This window comes from Elephas maximus, chromosome 25, assembly GCF_024166365.1.
Source record: "Elephas maximus indicus isolate mEleMax1 chromosome 25, mEleMax1 primary haplotype, whole genome shotgun sequence".
NCBI lineage: Eukaryota > Metazoa > Chordata > Mammalia > Proboscidea > Elephantidae > Elephas > Elephas maximus.
In genome coordinates this window covers 36,507,079-36,523,807 of record NC_064843.1, presented here as the reverse complement: position 1 = coordinate 36,523,807, position 16,729 = coordinate 36,507,079, and the positions used below count along the sequence as shown (strand labels likewise).

General features: G+C 53.8%; 1 protein-coding gene across 1 annotated transcript; it reads left to right on the top strand.

The window, feature by feature from the left end:
- The first annotated feature begins 406 nt into the window (after window positions 1-406).
- Window positions 407-16,356, top strand: BPIFB3 (BPI fold containing family B member 3). Its single transcript, XM_049869681.1, has 15 exons — window positions 407-524; window positions 1,467-1,623; window positions 2,476-2,580; window positions 3,025-3,165; window positions 4,703-4,766; window positions 6,621-6,681; window positions 7,453-7,544; window positions 7,683-7,862; window positions 9,523-9,576; window positions 11,417-11,587; window positions 12,503-12,570; window positions 14,029-14,071; window positions 14,851-14,914; window positions 15,433-15,509; window positions 16,288-16,356. The coding sequence occupies exons 1-15, from the start codon at window positions 413-415 to the stop codon at window positions 16,315-16,317; spliced, it is 1,419 nt and encodes a 472-aa protein (XP_049725638.1). The 5' UTR covers window positions 407-412; the 3' UTR covers window positions 16,318-16,356.
- Window positions 16,357-16,729: the final 373 nt, after the last annotated feature.

The following is a 16,729-nucleotide window of genomic DNA, read 5'->3' as shown; positions in this document are numbered from 1 at the left end:
ACTGTCCGTCTGGAGGGCAGCCCAGGCTCATGGGGCTGAAAAGGACGAAGGCTCAGAAGTCAGATGGACTCAGGCGTGAATTCTCACCCTGTCACTGATTAGCTCTGTGGCCTTGGTCAAGTCCTCGTCCCTCCCTCTGTCTGCCTCAGTTTTCCTATCTGTAAAGTGTGATGCAATGAAGAAGGAGCTTGGAAAGTGCCTTGTAGACCACAGAGCATTCTGAAAGTGTACGGTGCTGCGCATATGTTAGCGTGGCTTGCATTTGGGTGGAGAGGGATTTCCTGGGAATGAAGCTTGACGTGGGCTGCACCAGGTGGGACGGAGGGCCCCAGGTTGATGATGGGGAAGGTACAGGGAAAGGCTTGGGCACAGGAGCTCCTGCTTCTGCTCCCTTATAGGTGTGTGGCCAAGGATGTTGGGTGTGTGGTCCCTGCTTCTCCTCTGGGGTCTAGCGACTCCGTGCCAGGGGCTGCTGGAGACAATGGGCACACTCGCTCGGATCGACAAGGATGAGCTCGGCAAAGGTGAGCCCGAGGTGGACAGTTTGTGAGGGGTCTGGCTGGAATATACCTGCTTAGAACAGATAAGAACAGGTTGAGATTCTCAGCTGCTTAGCATATTCTCCCGGGACACTGGAAGTAGCTGAGTTTCTTCAGGCAGTTTGTTTCACAGACTGAAATGGGTGATTAGTTCACTTTCTCCTGAGCTGTGAACTGGGCAGATATGGGCTGTGGCTGTGTGGGGGCTGTGTCTGGCTCTGGGATGCGGATGCAGGAGGGTTGAGAAAGTTAAGGGGAGGGCCCTGGCCAGGCCACTGTCTCTGCTTCATATTTCTGAGGTGGCGGAACTCTCCTGGGTGTTTGGTACTTCGGGGCCCAAAAGCTCAGGGTGAGTCTCGGGAAGGAGTAGGGCAGTCACGATCAGGAAATGCTTAGGAAGACCACCTTGGCCTGCCCCAATCCCCCCACATCCACGGAGAGGTCCCTTCCATTCTGCCCTTCTCACAGGCCTCACAGAGCCAGGTCTGGGGTGCCCCATGGGAGCAGGAATGGCCTCCTCTATCTTAATCATGCTGCTGGTGGCTGCCATACGCCCTCTCCTTTGGTTCTGCCCTTCCTTCTGGTGTTGCAAGGCAGCTGGGGTCGGGAGCCCTGGTCATACCCAATTTGCTGTGTGACTTTGGGCAAGTCCCTGCCTCTCTCTGGGCCTCACTTTCCCCATGAAGGGATTGTCATGTGATTCATTAATTCATTCAAACACTTCCTGAGCACCTTCCCTGTGTCATGCAGGGTGAGTGGCTGTTCTCCCTGCAGTGCAGGCTCAGTGGATTCCATTATTTGAATTGGAACCTCTGGGTCAGTCCCATTAAAAAAATGGGGTCTGATTGAGGCTCAGAGGAACAGGGTGGCTGCTGTGGTCCTGGGGGTGGCCTAGGAGTTTCCAGAACCTTCCTATCCTCTCTGCAGCCATCCAGAACTCGCTGGTTGGGGGGCCTATTCTGCAGAATGTGCTGGGGACGGTCACATCCGTGAACCAGGGCCTCCTGGGCTCAGGAGGGCTGCTCGGAGGAGGCGGCTTGCTGAGCTATGGAGGGGTTTTTGGCACCGTCAAAGAGCTCTCCGGGTGAGTGCCTGCAGTGGGGCCTCTTGACTGCCCACTTAATGGGTGCCCTAGAGGAGAGTGGATCTGGTCTTTGCTTCAGGGACTTGACAAGAGATTGACTTTTTCTAAGTTGTTAGCAGGCAGTGGAAGGTATCAAGGTGGCGGGGGCAGTGGGCAGGGAGACCCAGGATCTGGGTCTGAAGATAGCAAGTCCACTGTGTGCCAGGCAGAAAGGAATGGGGCTGCGCCACTGTGGTTGAGGGTTCCAGCTCTGGGGTCAATTCCAGTTATTCACTGTGTGACCTGGGACAAGTTACGTAGTCTCTCTGGGCTAATCCAGGTATCTGCATGGCTTCATCTCTCACCTCCTTCAGGTCTATGCTCAAAAGAGCCCTGCCCTGACCAGTCCCTCCTTATCCCCTTCCCTGCCTTCAAGTTCTCTATGGTTTGCTATGTGAGAGCCTAGGTGGGGGTGGGGAGGAATGATCAAAGCCAGAAGCTGCACCCGGATTGAGGCCATGGGCATCTGGTGGGGAGAAAACTTCAATTCATTGAGCCTCCAATGATGATGATGACGCTGTGACATTTATTGAGCTCCTGCTGTATCAGCTTCTGCACCTGCATCATCTCGCGTCTTTGTGACATCCCTATGAGATAGGTACTAGCCCCACTTTACAGATGAGGAAACAGAGACTTAGAGAGGCAAGGTAGCTGGCCCAGGGGTCCAAACTGGGCCCTATGGGTTAGGGATGGTAAGGGGGCACACTCAAGACAGGCTCTGGGCCCTAGCTGGTCTGGAATGGTCCAGGCACTACTTGAGGGCAGTGCTGGCGTGTCCAGGAGTGAAGGCTCTTTCCTTGCCCTCCACTCCAGGCTGAAGATTGAGGAGATCACACTGCCCAAGGTGTCTCTGAAACTGCTGCCGGGGTTTGGGGTGCAGGTGAGCCTGCACACCAAGGTGGGCCTGCATGGCTCTGGGTGAGTTGCCCTTGAGGCCTTATCCTACTGTTCCCCACCCACCCCACTGCCTCACGGGGGACTGCTACTCTATTGTCCCCCTCACCCCCACCCCGCTGTTCCCCATGCCTGCCCTACTTCCTGCTCAAGAAATTTTCCACCCCACTACTTCCCCAAGACTCCATCCCACTGCCGACCCCACAGGGACCTCCACCCATTGCCCCCAAGGGACTTCTAGCCTACCATCCCCCGGGCTTCTACCCCAGTGTCTGGGGATCGCCAGCGGGAATGGAAGAGGCGCAGGGACCTGCAGAATGGGGCGGTGAGGCAGGGGGTGGAAGAAGGGGACTAGGGCTCACGCAGAGGCCGCTGGGAGGGCAGGGGGCAGCCTTGGGCGGGTGCGGCTGGGGCGCGTCCTGGCAGGTGGAGCCTGCAGCCTGGCCACGCCCTGAGCGTCTGTCGCAGCCCCCTGGGGGGCCTTCTGCAGCTGGTCGCCGAGGTGAACGTGTCGTCGCGGGTGGCGCTGGGCGTGAGTGCGCGAGGCACGCCCCTCCTCATCCTCAAGCGCTGCAGCACGCTCCTGGGCCACATCAGCCTGCTCTCGGGGTGAGTCGTAGGCTCGAGCCCGCTGCTCCGCGCCCCTGACTCGCTTCGCGCGCGTACCGGGGGTGTCCCCTAGGTTCATCCCTAGCGACCGCCTGGGCGGGGCCTGAACCTACCCTCCCTCGCGGCCCGGCCAGGTTCCACCCGCCGACTGAGGTCCCTACAGGCTAGGCCTCTCTGCCCAGCCCGTAGGCTGCCCTGCGCCCCCCTCCCCTTTTTCCGGCCTCTGGGATCGGTGCCCCTTCCTCCAGGTAGAGCAGGCCTGGGGCTGTCTAGAGTCTATCTGCAGGGATTCCAGTCCCCTCTCCAGGCACATCGGAACACCCAGCTCTGGCCCTGACTTACTGTGTGACACCAGACGAGCTCCATCCCTTTTATGGGTGTCAGTGTCCCCATCTGTATAATGGGGGCCTGGGTTTGATGGGGTCGCTATGAGTCGAATCGACTCGATGGCAGTGGGTTTGTTTTTTTTTTGGGGGGGGGGTTGATGTTCAGGAAGGCTCTGAGTCCGCCTGCTGGTCCCGACACCTTTACATCCATCTCTTCTCCCATCCTTTCAGTACTCAATCCCTTCCTTACTCTTCTGTTCAGAGAGGTCAAGAGACTTGCCCAAGGTCAAATACACAGAGTTTGAGTCAGGGATGGAGATGGGGCTGGTCTGAGAGCTCAGGTCCAAGGCTTTTCCCCCAGCATTCTGTACCTACCTCCAGCTGCACCTGCCCTCTCCCCTGCCTTACACCTTGTGTCTCCCCATTAGTTTCTACACTCCAGACCGAATCCTGCACCCCCAATCATCCCCAGTCTTTGCTGGGTGGCCCTGGACAGTGAAGGGTAATCCAATGGCTCCATGTTAGCTCCTAGGAATAGGGGTAAACCCACTGCCGTCGAGTCGGAATAGGGTTAGCCATATTAAATGCCCCTGTTGAGCCTGACTCTGGAAGGACCTTAATAAGGAGATGTCAGGCCAGGTCTCTGGGCTCCTTGAATTCCAGCAGCTCCATCCTACTCCTCTGGGGTGGAGGGAGCAGAGCTCTGGATGGTTGGGCAGCCTGTGTTTGCGATCCTGTGATTGCCACCCAGGCCTGCACCCCATGGTCTCCAAACAGACCGGAGTGGGTCTGCATATACTTCCCATCCTCAAGCTATTGCCTCATTCATTCATTACTTCAGCAAATATTTTCTGAGCCCCTACTCTGAACCAGGTGCTGTTCTCGGCCCACGTGTCACTTGTTTATAAATGTTGAGGAACACAAAGAGAACAGACACTTATCGAGCACAGACTGTAGACCAGACACAGTTTAATCTCGGCTGTAACAACTCGATGAGGCGGGCCTGGTGCAGATGGGGAAACTGAAGCCAGGTGGGGAAGGAACCCCCCATGGCCCATGATCAGCTTTAAATCCAAAGCTCCAGCCAATCCCACCAAGAGAGGAGGTGGAAGACATGCAGAACCCCCAGCGCCCACCCTTCCCATCATCCGTCGCCTATTTGGTGCTCCCCCATGCCATGGCCACGCCCTCACACATCTCGCTCTGTCCAGGCTGCTGCCCGCACCACTTTTTGCGGTCGTGGAACAGACGCTCTTCAAGGTGCTGCCGGGACTGGTGAGTGTGGGGGCCGCAGCAGGCATGCTCCTCCCCCTGGGCTGCGCCCCACCCGCCAACTCAGCTTTACCTAAAGCCGGGCGCCAGCTGGATTAGGCTGCACTTCCCTTCCACACCTCTGGGTAATCCCATCCTGGCCTGCCCCTTGGCTTCCCTGGCTGCCAGCTTTGTGTCTGTGGCTGGGTCTAGCCCCGAGTCCTGAGTTTACAGCTCCAGATAGCTCCAGTCCCCTGCTTACAAATTCAGGTGATTTTCTTACCCCCTGTTCTATATTTGCCATTCGTATTATTATTGAGTTGATTTTTTTCTTTAAATTAGCTTTAAATTAATTCCCCTGATGATTTTAAACTGAGCCCTGTTCCTAACAATTGCATCCAGAAAATCACCTATCTAATTTTTATATATTAAGGCATCAGAAATTAGACACATTATGATTAATCAGACCGAGGATCCTTGTCCATGGCCTTCTCGGCTTCCACTGGGGGAAACAAAACCACCCTTGAGGAAAGCTGGTCTGGCCCAACCCCAACACTGCCTTCGCTGAGGCTGGAGGGGGCAGGGACTTGCCAGGGCCACACAGCCAGCAGGGGGTGTCACAACCTCTTGGCCCCCAGGCCTGGCTATACCTCCCTTGTAAGTCCTTGGGAATAACGTCTGCAATGGAGCTGGCAGAGATGGGAAGAAGGTTAGCAGAGCTACCCAGAGCTTGAAGAAACTCAGCAGAAGTGGGAAGCTCTCAGCCGGTGGAGGTGGGGAGGGGGGCTTCTACCAGGCACTCTCAGGTGGATGCATTTAAACCAGAGCCCTTAAATTGGATCCCTGGAAAAATAGGCTGGAAGATGGGTTTTGTGTGGCTCAAAAGAGGTTTTTAAAATAAGAGTTCATTGCCAACATTTCTCTTGACAACCCGAATTTCTCTTAACAACCCGGATTTCTGGCTTCTCTTGCGCAATTAGGCAGCCCAGCCAGCCTGGAGCCTCCTTCCTACAGGCCATACAAGGCTGGTGCCAAGGTGGCTGCTCTCCTGCCCAGCACAGCCCTTTCTGGCTTCCTTCTCTCGATTTTGACGTGCCTGACCCCAGAGGCCCCAGCTTTGGGGCCTTAAGCTTAACTGCCACAGCCCCCTTGTCTCTCTGTGAGCCTTGGGCTGTGTGGCCTTGGGCAAGTTGCCCATCTTCTCTGGGCCTGGCTCTCCCCAGCTGTAGAATGAAGGGGCTGGACTCTGATGGACTGGGGGCCTCAGATTCTGTGATTCCTACACTCAGGGCACTGGAAGTTGACCACCTGCCCCCTGGTTTTCATGGCACAGGGGTTTTCAGGAAACATGCAGGGGCATGGATGGTGGACACTCTGGACCCAGGCCTGACTCTCTGGTGGAGGAGAGGAGGCACCCCTCTGGGGGCCATAATTCTAGGAGTCTCAGGGAACCCCAGGGCCTGGCCTCTCTGTGCCCACCTGCGGATGAGAGAAGAGGCCTGAGACCTCAAAGGGAACCACAGCCACCTTTAACTTACCAAAGGAAGGCCTTGTCCCCACACCCTAACCAGCCTCTGAAATGTGTCACCCCTCCGCCCAGCATCTTTTGGGGTTTACTGATGGGACCTGTATAACAAAGGTAAGCAGGGCTTGGGGGCCCTGGCCCTCTGCTGTCCTCACTCTGTCTTCCAAGACTTCAAGCTGAAGCCTAGGTTCCAGCCCTGTCTCACACATTGCATCCCCCATTAGTGTTCACATTCCACCTAGCCTTGGTCCCTGGGACCGCATAGAAAATCATTTAAAGGAAATGCAGCTGCCCCTGTGCCAAGCTGGGGTTCACTTTTGTTTTTCCTGCAATGTCTCTCTCCTCCAACATAGCTCTGCCCTGTGGTGGACAGCATGCTGGGTGTGGTGAATGAGCTCCTGGGCTCTGTGCTGAGTAAGTTGGGGGTAGCCCTTCCTCTGTGCCCCCTTCCCCCTCCCTGCCATTGCCAAGCCGGTGGGGGTACTAAGGGAAGTGGGGAGGGGCAGAATTCTGGAATCTTTCACTTTCTCCTCACACTGATGAGGCTGCCATTTTGAGAACACCACATGGTGGAGTCCTGAGCTGAGGCAGTTCAGCAGGGCATGGGGACTTGGAGCCTTGCAGTTCTTTGTCTAGTGGGGGCTTCAGGCCCGTTTTTACTGAGCATCTGCAGTGTATCTGTCACTGTCAGAAACATGAGACAGATATTATTACTAACGTCATCACAGGACAGACAAGATGACTGAGGCCCAGAGAGCTTAAAGCCACAGCAGGCCCCAGTCTCCCTGAGCACTATGGAGACACAGATGTGTTTTGGTTCACAAAAGGGTTTTGAAAAGTTTAAGAAGGCACAACCAGGGTAAGGACAGAAAACTTGGTACAGATATGTCTCTGTCTGTGGTGGTACTTGAGAAAGGCAGGGCAGCAATGTGGTTAGTGGCACCATCTCTGAAGGAGAGGCAGGCCTGGGTTTGAATCCTGGCTTTGTCACTGTGTGGCTTGTATGGCCTTAGCTGGCGAATTCCTTTGCCTGGGATGACAGTAGCATTCAAGTGAATATTTAGTACTGTGCTGGGTGTTTAGTAGGAACTTGATAAATGGAAATAGAAACTGTTATTAGGGCCTGCGCTCACGGAGTCTTTCTTTTGGCCCACCCCCACCCCCCCGCCGCCCAACTCCATGCAGGCCTGGTGCCCCTTGGGGCCCTTGGGTCCGTGGAATTTTCTCTGGCTACCCTGCCACTCATCTCCAACCAGTACATAGAGCTGGATATCAATGTGAGTGCGTGCAGAGGCCCTGCCTGAAGCTGGGTGTGGGGTGGGGACCTGGTGGGGGGCCGTGTAGGGGATCTGGGTCAAGGCTGGGTGGATGAGCAGCCCTGAAACCTTTCCATATCCTTTCTCCTGTACATGCAGCCCATCGTAAAGAGCGTAGCCGGTGACATCATTGACTTTCCCAAGCCCCCTAAGCCCATCAAGGTCCCTCCCAAGGAGGACCATACATCCCAAGTGACAGTGCCACTGTACCTCTTCAACACCGTGTTTGGACTCCTACAGACCAACGGTGCTCTTGACATAGACATCACCCCTGAGCTGGTAAGTGTGGCAGCAGGGAATGCTGGCATGTAGGTTCCCTGCCTTGTTTTGTCTTGGCAATGCCAGCACTGACCTAGTCACATCATCCCTGCTCAGCCTTGCCAAGCCCTCTTCTCTGTCCTCGGAGTTGGACAAGTTTACAGCATACGCGTGGCTGCTGCTCCCTCCTGTGCTTGTGGCACACATTGCTAACCGATCACGGCCCTCGATTTGGCTAAACCTGAACGAGACGTCTGACTCCTTCTCAATACCTCACTCTAGGAAGCCACATTCAATTGGTTAGAACTAGCCTATGAAATGAAGCCAATTCTGAATCCCTACACCAGATGAGCCCTTCCAGAGTTGAAGCCACAATTTACACTAAAGTGTAAATGGTTAACATTCCTACTGCTTTCTCAGGAGTAAATTTGAGTTGTAGAGAAGAAAACTAGGGTTAGACTGAGCCAAAGTTCATTTGGACATTTGTTCTGAAGCTTCTGAGACCTCCCTATCGCAATTCTGGACTGTCTCACATCCTCACAGATGTCTGGAAGGTCCAGCCCCCAGAAGCCCCACCCAGAGGTATTCTCTTGGTCTCAGCCCTCTCCAGAGGCAGTGAACTCTGACCTCCTGGGCTCCATACTCGAGGTTTAAACCCAGTGGAGTAGGGCTTGGTCACTCCCTGAGGGTGGGGTCCAGAGAGTACTCAGAAGGCCTCTGGGATTTTGGGACAGGGCCCTGAGTGAAAACAGGTGTCTTTTTGCTAGGGGAGCCATAGTCAGCTAAAGGCTCCATGTGTGAGATTGTGTGTGTGTGTGCAGCCTGCGGGCATGGATGTGTGCATGCGATTGTTGTGGTGAGAGAAAGGGATCTCAGAGGCCACGTCCTGGGTGCTGCCTACCCCTAAGGGGTGACAGCTGAGTGCTGGGTGAGTATCTGAGAGTCCTTCTGACCAGGAGAGTGTCTGTGTTTATTCTGTGAGAACAGTCTGATCTGAGAGGCTAAGATATGGAGTTCAGGTGTCTCGAACCCCAGGGCCCGGGGGCAGCCAGGTGGCAGGATGAGGGAAACAGGACTGTGGTGAACTGGGGGGCCTGGGCCCCATCTCTTGTGTGGCTGCCACTCAGCTGCCTGGAGGGGAGGGAGTACAGGGCCAGTGTGACCAGATTTTCCAACTTTTTAGCCAGGAACTGGCAAGTTTGTGTGCAACTTCCAGATGTATAAATATTGCAAGCAAATCGGTAGTTTTTGAAAATACCGTCTGGGTAAAAGGCAAAAATGTCTGTGATCAGATTTGGTCCCTGGGCCTTCAGGTTGGGAGCTCTGGTAGAGTGGTTAAAAGGTTCCGGTTAAAAAAAAAAAAGGCTCTGGTTAAAAGCTCACCTGCTGTAGGACCCTAGGCAGAAGCTTCAGTTTCCCTACCTGTAAAATGGGGGTAATCAGAGCATCTGCCTCTTCGAACTGTTGTAAAGGTGAAGTGAACAAAGCCATGAAAAGCTCTTAGCATGTGCCTGGCATGTAGTAAACACTCAGCGATCGATGGCTGATAGAACAAACAGAGGTGTTTGTAGGGATGTATGTGTAATTGGTATTGTGTGTGGACAGAACTATTCTGTGTGTGCTGAGAGATTCCTGTCCTGTGGCTGTGTTCACACCTCCTCCCATTTGGTCTTGGGTCCAGGTTCCCAGCAATGTCCCACTGACAACCACGGACCTGGCAGCTTTGGTCCCTGAGGTGAGTGACCCTGTCCTGTTTGGGAGTGTGGGCTTTTATCATTGCAAATCTGATGCACCTGAGTGAACCCCTAAAATCTTTCTTAATATAGCACTCCAGGCAGCTTGTGTTTGAATATTGAGTTCAAATTCACACTAAAGTGTGAATGGCTGATACCTTATTGTTTCCTGACAGTAGGTTTTCCTTGGAGAGGAAAGATCGGGGTTTGGAAGTCAATTGAACGTTCATCCTGTGGCTTTTCCTTCTCTATCAGGCAGCGGTCAGGATGGGGGGATTCTTTGCAGTTTACTGAGCCCTCTCCCTCGACTGCCTTACTTCATCTTGGTCCTGATCTTCTCTGTCCCCAGAGAGAAGACTCAGTGTACTGGCTGGCCTTAGGGAGGGAAGAGAAAGGAGGAGAGTCAGGGAGATTTGACTGGTGGGCATCAGTATGTGACAGCAGGGCCTGGCCTCTGGTTTCCTCTCTGTTCACCTGGGGCTGGACTAGCCACTTTCCAGCTGTGAGAATCTGAATTCATACTGAAGTTGAAATGACTACTACAAGTCCTTACAAGATAGCAGATTCTAACAAGGGCTGGAAAGGGGCCCAGGGGCCCTGGGTTTCCACTGGAGGGGGTGGAGGGGGCAGCTGAGTTTAGGGAAGCAGAAGACAAGCTCTGTGAGTCCTTACAGGTGGTGGTGACTCAAAGCACCCTTGGTGGGATGTGGTTGGAGTCCCTTGGCTAAAGGGTGGTGGAGTCATGCGCAAGGGCCGATTGAGGTTAGACATTGAGAAGAACCTCCTGGGGCAGGGGTTGTAAGGTAGCTGAGAGACTTGGGGGAGGCAGAGGCGGCAGCACAGGGGCCTGTGAAGGCAGCAGAGGGGGAAGTGTCCCTCCAGCTCGGGGAGGCTGGACTTGCCTCTGGGGCTGAAGCCTTTGTTCTCCACTCGCTAGCCTCTGAGCATCAGAACCTCACAGCACCCCTTCTGCATCTGGTTCTATGGCTCCAGACCCTGTAGACACGTGATGGTGGAATCTGGCGATTCTCTGTCTTTATGATCCTGCAACTCTGGGAGCCTGGGCTTGAGGAATTGGTCCCCAAATTCCATCATTCAAGTGTCCTGAGGGTGATGATTCTGTGTCTCAGAATTTCCTAATTATAGGATTTATTCTGCACATCAGTTTATATTTATTGACCACATACTATGTCCCAGGATCTGTGGTGGGTGCTGAGGATGCCCGAGGGGCTGCCATTCCAGGGCGGGGGGAGAAGGCAGTAGGCGACAGGCACGGAACAAATAAATAAGTAGATTATGAACAGTGACAGAAAATGGAGAATGGAGGAGTGAGGTGGATTAGGAGCAGGCGTGTGTGTGTGGAGGCCTCACTGAGGAGGGGATGTTTGAGTAGAGGCCCAACGGAGGTGAGGGTGGCAGCCCTGCTGTATCTGGGGAAGAACATTTTAGGCAGCAGGGACAGAAAGTGCAAAGGCCCTGAGGTGGAAGCTGCCAGGCAGGTTGGAGGAACAGTGAATGAGGTGGCCAGTGACTCCAGAGAGGAGAGAATGAGGGGGCCAATGGAGGGAGGTGAGGTTGAGAAGAGGGCAGGGGACAGATCATGTAGGACCTGGAGGGCCTGGGTGAGGACTTTGACCCTGAGTGAGACTGGGAGTCTAAGATAAGGTGCTTCCACGGGTTGATGTCTCCCTGCCAGAATGTCAGGGCTCTCTGGTTCAGGCATCACGTGTGTGCTCAGCATGGCGCACAGTAGGTGCTCAGGAGTGTTGACTGCCTGATTGATTCTATTAGCGGGGCATCTAAGCTGCCCTCATGTCCCTGCTCCGCCCTGCCTCTCCCCAGGCGCTGGGGAAGTTGCCCCCAGGCCAGCAGCTCCTGCTCTCGCTGCGGGTGAAGGAAGCCCCCACCTTCACACTCCAGAACAAGAAGGCCACGGTCTCCATCCCAGCTGCCATCCACGTGCTGTTCTATGTCCCTAAAAAGACTCCTGAAGCCCTCTTTGAGCTGAATGGGGTGAGTGGCTGAGGGACAGGGGACTGGTGCTGGGGCTTTGAGTGAGGCTGGCCCACCCCAGGCTGCGGGGGGATTCCTCCTGACTTCAGCAGGGGAGGCCCCACGTGGCACAGCACAGGAAAGTCCTTTCCCCCATTGCCTTCACCTGGGCTGATACCTGAGTGCCTGCCTAGACTCCCACCTGCTCCCTCATCACACATCTTGTGGACCGGAGGCCTGTGCACTCTTCCTTGGACTCTCAGGCATTGCTCCCTTCTCCCTAGCCCTCTGTGCTCAGCTCTTTCTTGGACAACCCTCCAGCTCCCTCCAGCCCACCCTCCACTAGTTTTCTCAGACACACATCTGGGCAGAGGCAGGTCCCTTTCCTGCTCTCCTTCTGCCCTGGTTCCCCATCGCCAAGCTCCTGACCCTGGCATTCAATGCCCTCCTGCCTCATTCTCAGCCTTTCCCATCCTGCACCCTAAGCCTCAGCTACTTGAGGTAGCCCAGGTCCCACCTCCCTGCCTGTCTGTTCAGGGTCCACCTCCTGGAGTGCCATTTCCCCCCTTCCCTGGCTAACTGCACATCCTTCAGGAATCAGCTCAGGTGTCACCTCCTTGGGGCAGCCTTCCCTAACCCCTTTGCCCCTGCTGCAGGCTGGGCCGAGAGTTTCCTCCAAGCTCTGTAGCCCTAAGGCTTCCTCTCGTACACACCGATCGCCCTCACTTTTCAGGCTCTGGTTCTTCAACACCAGAACCTTTAAGTTACCTCCCCAGTGCCCAGCACGGAGCTTAACACACACTAGGGCCTCAGAAAGTGTGAGGGAAAGGATGGGTGGTGATGCTCACTGTTGGCCACCTGTCTCCTAGGAAGACCTGTCCTTCCAGCTCATTCTGCTGACTTTGAGGGTAACCTCTGACCGTTTTTCCCATGCAGATTATGACTCTAAATGCCCAGCTGGCTCCCTCGGCCACCAAGCTGCACATCTCCCTGTCCCTGGAACGGTAGGTAATGTGGGGCCTGGGGCTCAGCTTTAGGTACAAGAATTAGGGACCATCAGGACCCATCTCCCATTTATTGAGCATCAGTTAGAGTCCACGTGTCCTACCAGCTTCATCCTTGCCTTCAGGACCTGCCTGAGGGGAGACCACGTTAGCCCATTTTACGGACGAGGCATCTGGGCCTCGGAAAGGGAGACTTCAGAGCCGGGCTTCTCCCACTGCACCCCATTGCTGCTCACAACTTAGACCTGGAAGATAACCAAAAACCAGACCCACTGCTGCTGAGTGGATTCCCACTTGTAGCAACTCTACATGACAACTCTATATGACTTGTAGCAACTCTATATGTAGAACTGCTCCATAGGGTTTCCAAGGGGTGGCTGGTGGATTTGAACTGCTGACCTTTTGGTTAGCAGCTGTAGCACTTAACTACTGTGCCACCAACCAGGCAGGAAATGGAGTCCAAACTCCTGAATTATCAGCCCCGGATGCTAACCACTGGACTAGCTGGACTGGAATATTGTAAAATGCTTTGTTAGTCTTGTGACTTGTTACTTCTCTGATCTCCTTTCCCATCATCATGGTAATTAGACATCATGATAATAACAGTAACCGAGGTGATGAGGTCAATAGCAATCCTTCATTCCATGCATATGGCACTTTACAGGTTGTAGAACATGCTATAGACCCAGGCTCATGTGCTGGGTTGTCTGTGGGACCATGTCTACAGTCTGGGCCTCCACACTTCAGATCCAGTGCTCTGACAATGGCCCGGAGCCTGGGGCTGTTTGTTCCTGCATGGATGCAAGAGCTTTCCCAGGGGTCTCTGGGATCTGCCTGTCCTGAGCCACAGGCACCTAGTGCTCACCTGACCCCATGTCAGTGCCCCCTCAGGCCCCTTGGGCTCCTACTGCCCTCACTGCTGCCCGGTCACTACCCTGGACAGAGGGCCTTGCCCACCACCTGGGGTAATCTCCCTCTTCCTGGGGACAGTTCGTGCCTCAGCCCTTCAGGAGGTAGAGACCCATGTTTGGCTCTGGTCCAGCTCTGGACCTGCACTTGGGCCAGCTGTGGTCCATCGGTGTGTTGCTGCCTATTTAGTGAGTTCATGCTCCATGCAGGGCATCCTGTGTCTATCGCTCAGTCTCTGAGAGTGACTCCTCAGAGAGGTTCAGCCACTTGCCTAGGGTCAGACAGCTGAGAGTCAGACCGTGGAGTCCCGGAAACAGTCAGAATGTGTCAGAAGTGAGGTTAAATGGCTCCAGATCCATTTTACAGGCAGGAGAACTGAGTCTCTGAGTCAAGGCTGGATAGAGGGAGAGTTGGGCCTGTATCCCTGTTTCCTGATCCCTGTGAGCTGTGGTTGGGGCAGGCCAAGGGTGGAGCTCATCGGGGAGCAGGGTGGCTCTCAGCAGCTGGAGGTGGGAACCAGGCCCCTCATATCTGTTTCCTCTCCATCAGGCTCAGGGTCAAGCTGGCCTCCTCCTTTTCCCAGGCCTTCGATGTAAGTTCCTGGGAGGGTGAGCAGCTTGGTGGTGGTGAGGGTCTTTAGGTCGGGGTTGGAACGGGGGTGGGGATGAATCACGGTTCATATGGTTGAGTTGGCCTCAGTTTGGGCTTTGCTCAAGCCAGACAGAGCGGGCAAATATCAGCGCAGGTGTGTGTGTGTGTGTGTGTGTGTGCGCGCGCTCGCGCGCGTGTGTGTGTAAAACAGTGATCACTGAGGAAAGTAAATTTCATGATCTTCCAAGGTCTTGGAACCTCACAAAGTTGTAAACATTTAGAACCTCACAAAGGTCTAAAACTCTGAAACTTTTCATAGTAAAAATAATACATTTCCCAAATTCAGGAAGTTCTAAAATTTCAGAGCCCTACAGAGCCCTGAGGTTCCTGCTTCTCCCAGAGTTCTGAGGTTCTGGAATCTCATGATGGCCTCAGGTTCTAGAACATTTTAAGGGTCCCCAAACTGACTGAGGTCTGACCTCACAGAGTTCTACGAGAGCTGGGCATCTTTCTCCCTCTTTCTCAGGCACTGCCCCCTCCAGCCCCTGGAGACCCTTCCTTTAGGAAGGTGCCCCTTCCAATCTCCTTCCGAGGCTGATGCTGGCCTAAATCAGAGTCACCTTTGGGGTGATGGTGGACAACCCACCTGAATAAGCCGTACTGCCACCAGGAGCCATGTCTCCAGGCTTGAGGGAGTCTGGGGCAGCTGGACCTCTGGATTTCCTTCCCTGGGAAGGGATGAGCTGCTTCCTGTGAAGCCTTCTGTGTGCTCTGTTGCAGGCGTCCCGTTTAGAGGAATGGCTCAGCAATGTGATCCGGGCGGCCTATGTGCCGAAGCTCAACGGTATGGGTAGCCTTAATTGTCTTCTTGGATGTATGGAGTATCTGAACTTGGGATTGTCTGATTTACTCCCTCTCTTCATTGTTCCGATGGGGACACTGAGGTCCTCCCATTGCTAAGATGCTTAAACTGAGGCACCAATGTTTTCATTCAAACAACATTGATTAGTACCTACATCATGCTGAGCTCTGGGTCAGAGATGGGTCTAGATGCGTCTAACCTGGTTCTGTTCTCAAGCTCCTAATCAAGTGGGAAATAGTTATATAAATAAATGTTTAGACTATAGATGACCCAGGATGTACGAGGGGCCGAGGGAGCCTCAAGGAGGCTTTTCTGAGGGGAGCCAGTGATGACAATATAGAAAAGGAACATTTTTGTTTGGGTTTAGAGGTATGAATAGGAGTTTTCCAACAGGAAAACTGAGTCCCGAAGAAAAGAAATGGCTGGTTTAAGGAAAGTGGTAGAAATAGGTCACCTTAGCCCTCTATATACCTTTGCTTTCAACCATTCCCTCTTCACAGTGGATGTGAATGTTGGAATCCCCCTGCCTAAGGTTCTCAATGTCAGTTTTGCCAATGCGGCCCTGGAGATCATAGAGGTGAGTTTCCCATGCAGACTTGGCCCAAATGAGCCTTTCGCTTGTCTATAGGGGGCCCTGCTTAAAATCCATGAGGGGAATTCTATGCCTCACCCTTTAGCCTGCACCATTTTCTAAATTGCTCAGAGAATTAAAAGTTCTTAATTTGGGGATGGCAAATACATGATATGTGTGCTCTCACGCCTTCCTTGCTCATGGCAAACACTGCTAATCAGTCACAGAGTTCTTTCCTGTTGAATTCAGACACATACTCTGGTCTACAAGGATGGAACTTCAGATTCTCACAGAATCAGAGTTACCTTGGTCCTGAGGTGGCGAATACATGGGCTGTCTCTCCTTTATCCTGTGCTTGTGGCAGACATGGCTAATCTACCATGATACTTTTTCTTGCTCAGTATAAACATGACCTCACAATCTTTCTCAACCCAGCACAGTTTTGAGCCTTGGAATGGCCCTGGGAGTAGGCAGATTAGAGAACTCTGCACCGATTTTTCAGAGGAGGTCTAAGTCTGGGAGGGGTCAAATTTCTGGCTCAAGGTCACACAGTAAATTAGCAGCAGAACTAGAACTAGGGTCTCCTTAAGTCTTAAAGTCAGCAATCTGTCCTACACCAGTGTCATTTATTCACCCATTCATGCATCTGTTTCCTAGATATTTAATGAGTGCCTACTGGGTTCCAGGTTCAGTGCTAACCCTAGGGCCCAGGGAGGAGGGTACAGAGTTGACTGCAGGGATGGGGTATGACAGGGGTCTAACAGAGAACTCTTGCTCCTTGCAGAATGCCGTTGTGCTGACCGTGGCATCGTGAGGTGGGGAGGTGGCCGCCATCCCTTCCTGTTGACTTCCAGAGTCCTGTCCACTGCCCACTCTGCCTCAATTTCCCTCCCAGTCTCCAAAAAAAAAAAAATTTTTTTTTTTTTTTTAACTCTAGTCTGTGTTGGTGAGAGCATCAGTCATCAGTGTCCCCTCTCCACTAGGCCTACCCAGGCACTCTGGCCCTGAAACTCTGCCCCAATCTGGGTGGGGACTGCAGGGCTAGCCACAGGACTCTGCCTTCGAGAAGGCTCTGGGGTCTCAGTGGCAAGTCTTGAGCTTTCAATAAACTGCTTGCCTATCTCAGTACCTCCTGGCTGGTTTCTTCCTCCGTCATACAGGGGCTGCCCCGGCATTTGCCTTCAATGCCCTCCCCAGCCTCAGGCAGGAGTGCCTGGAGGTGAGGG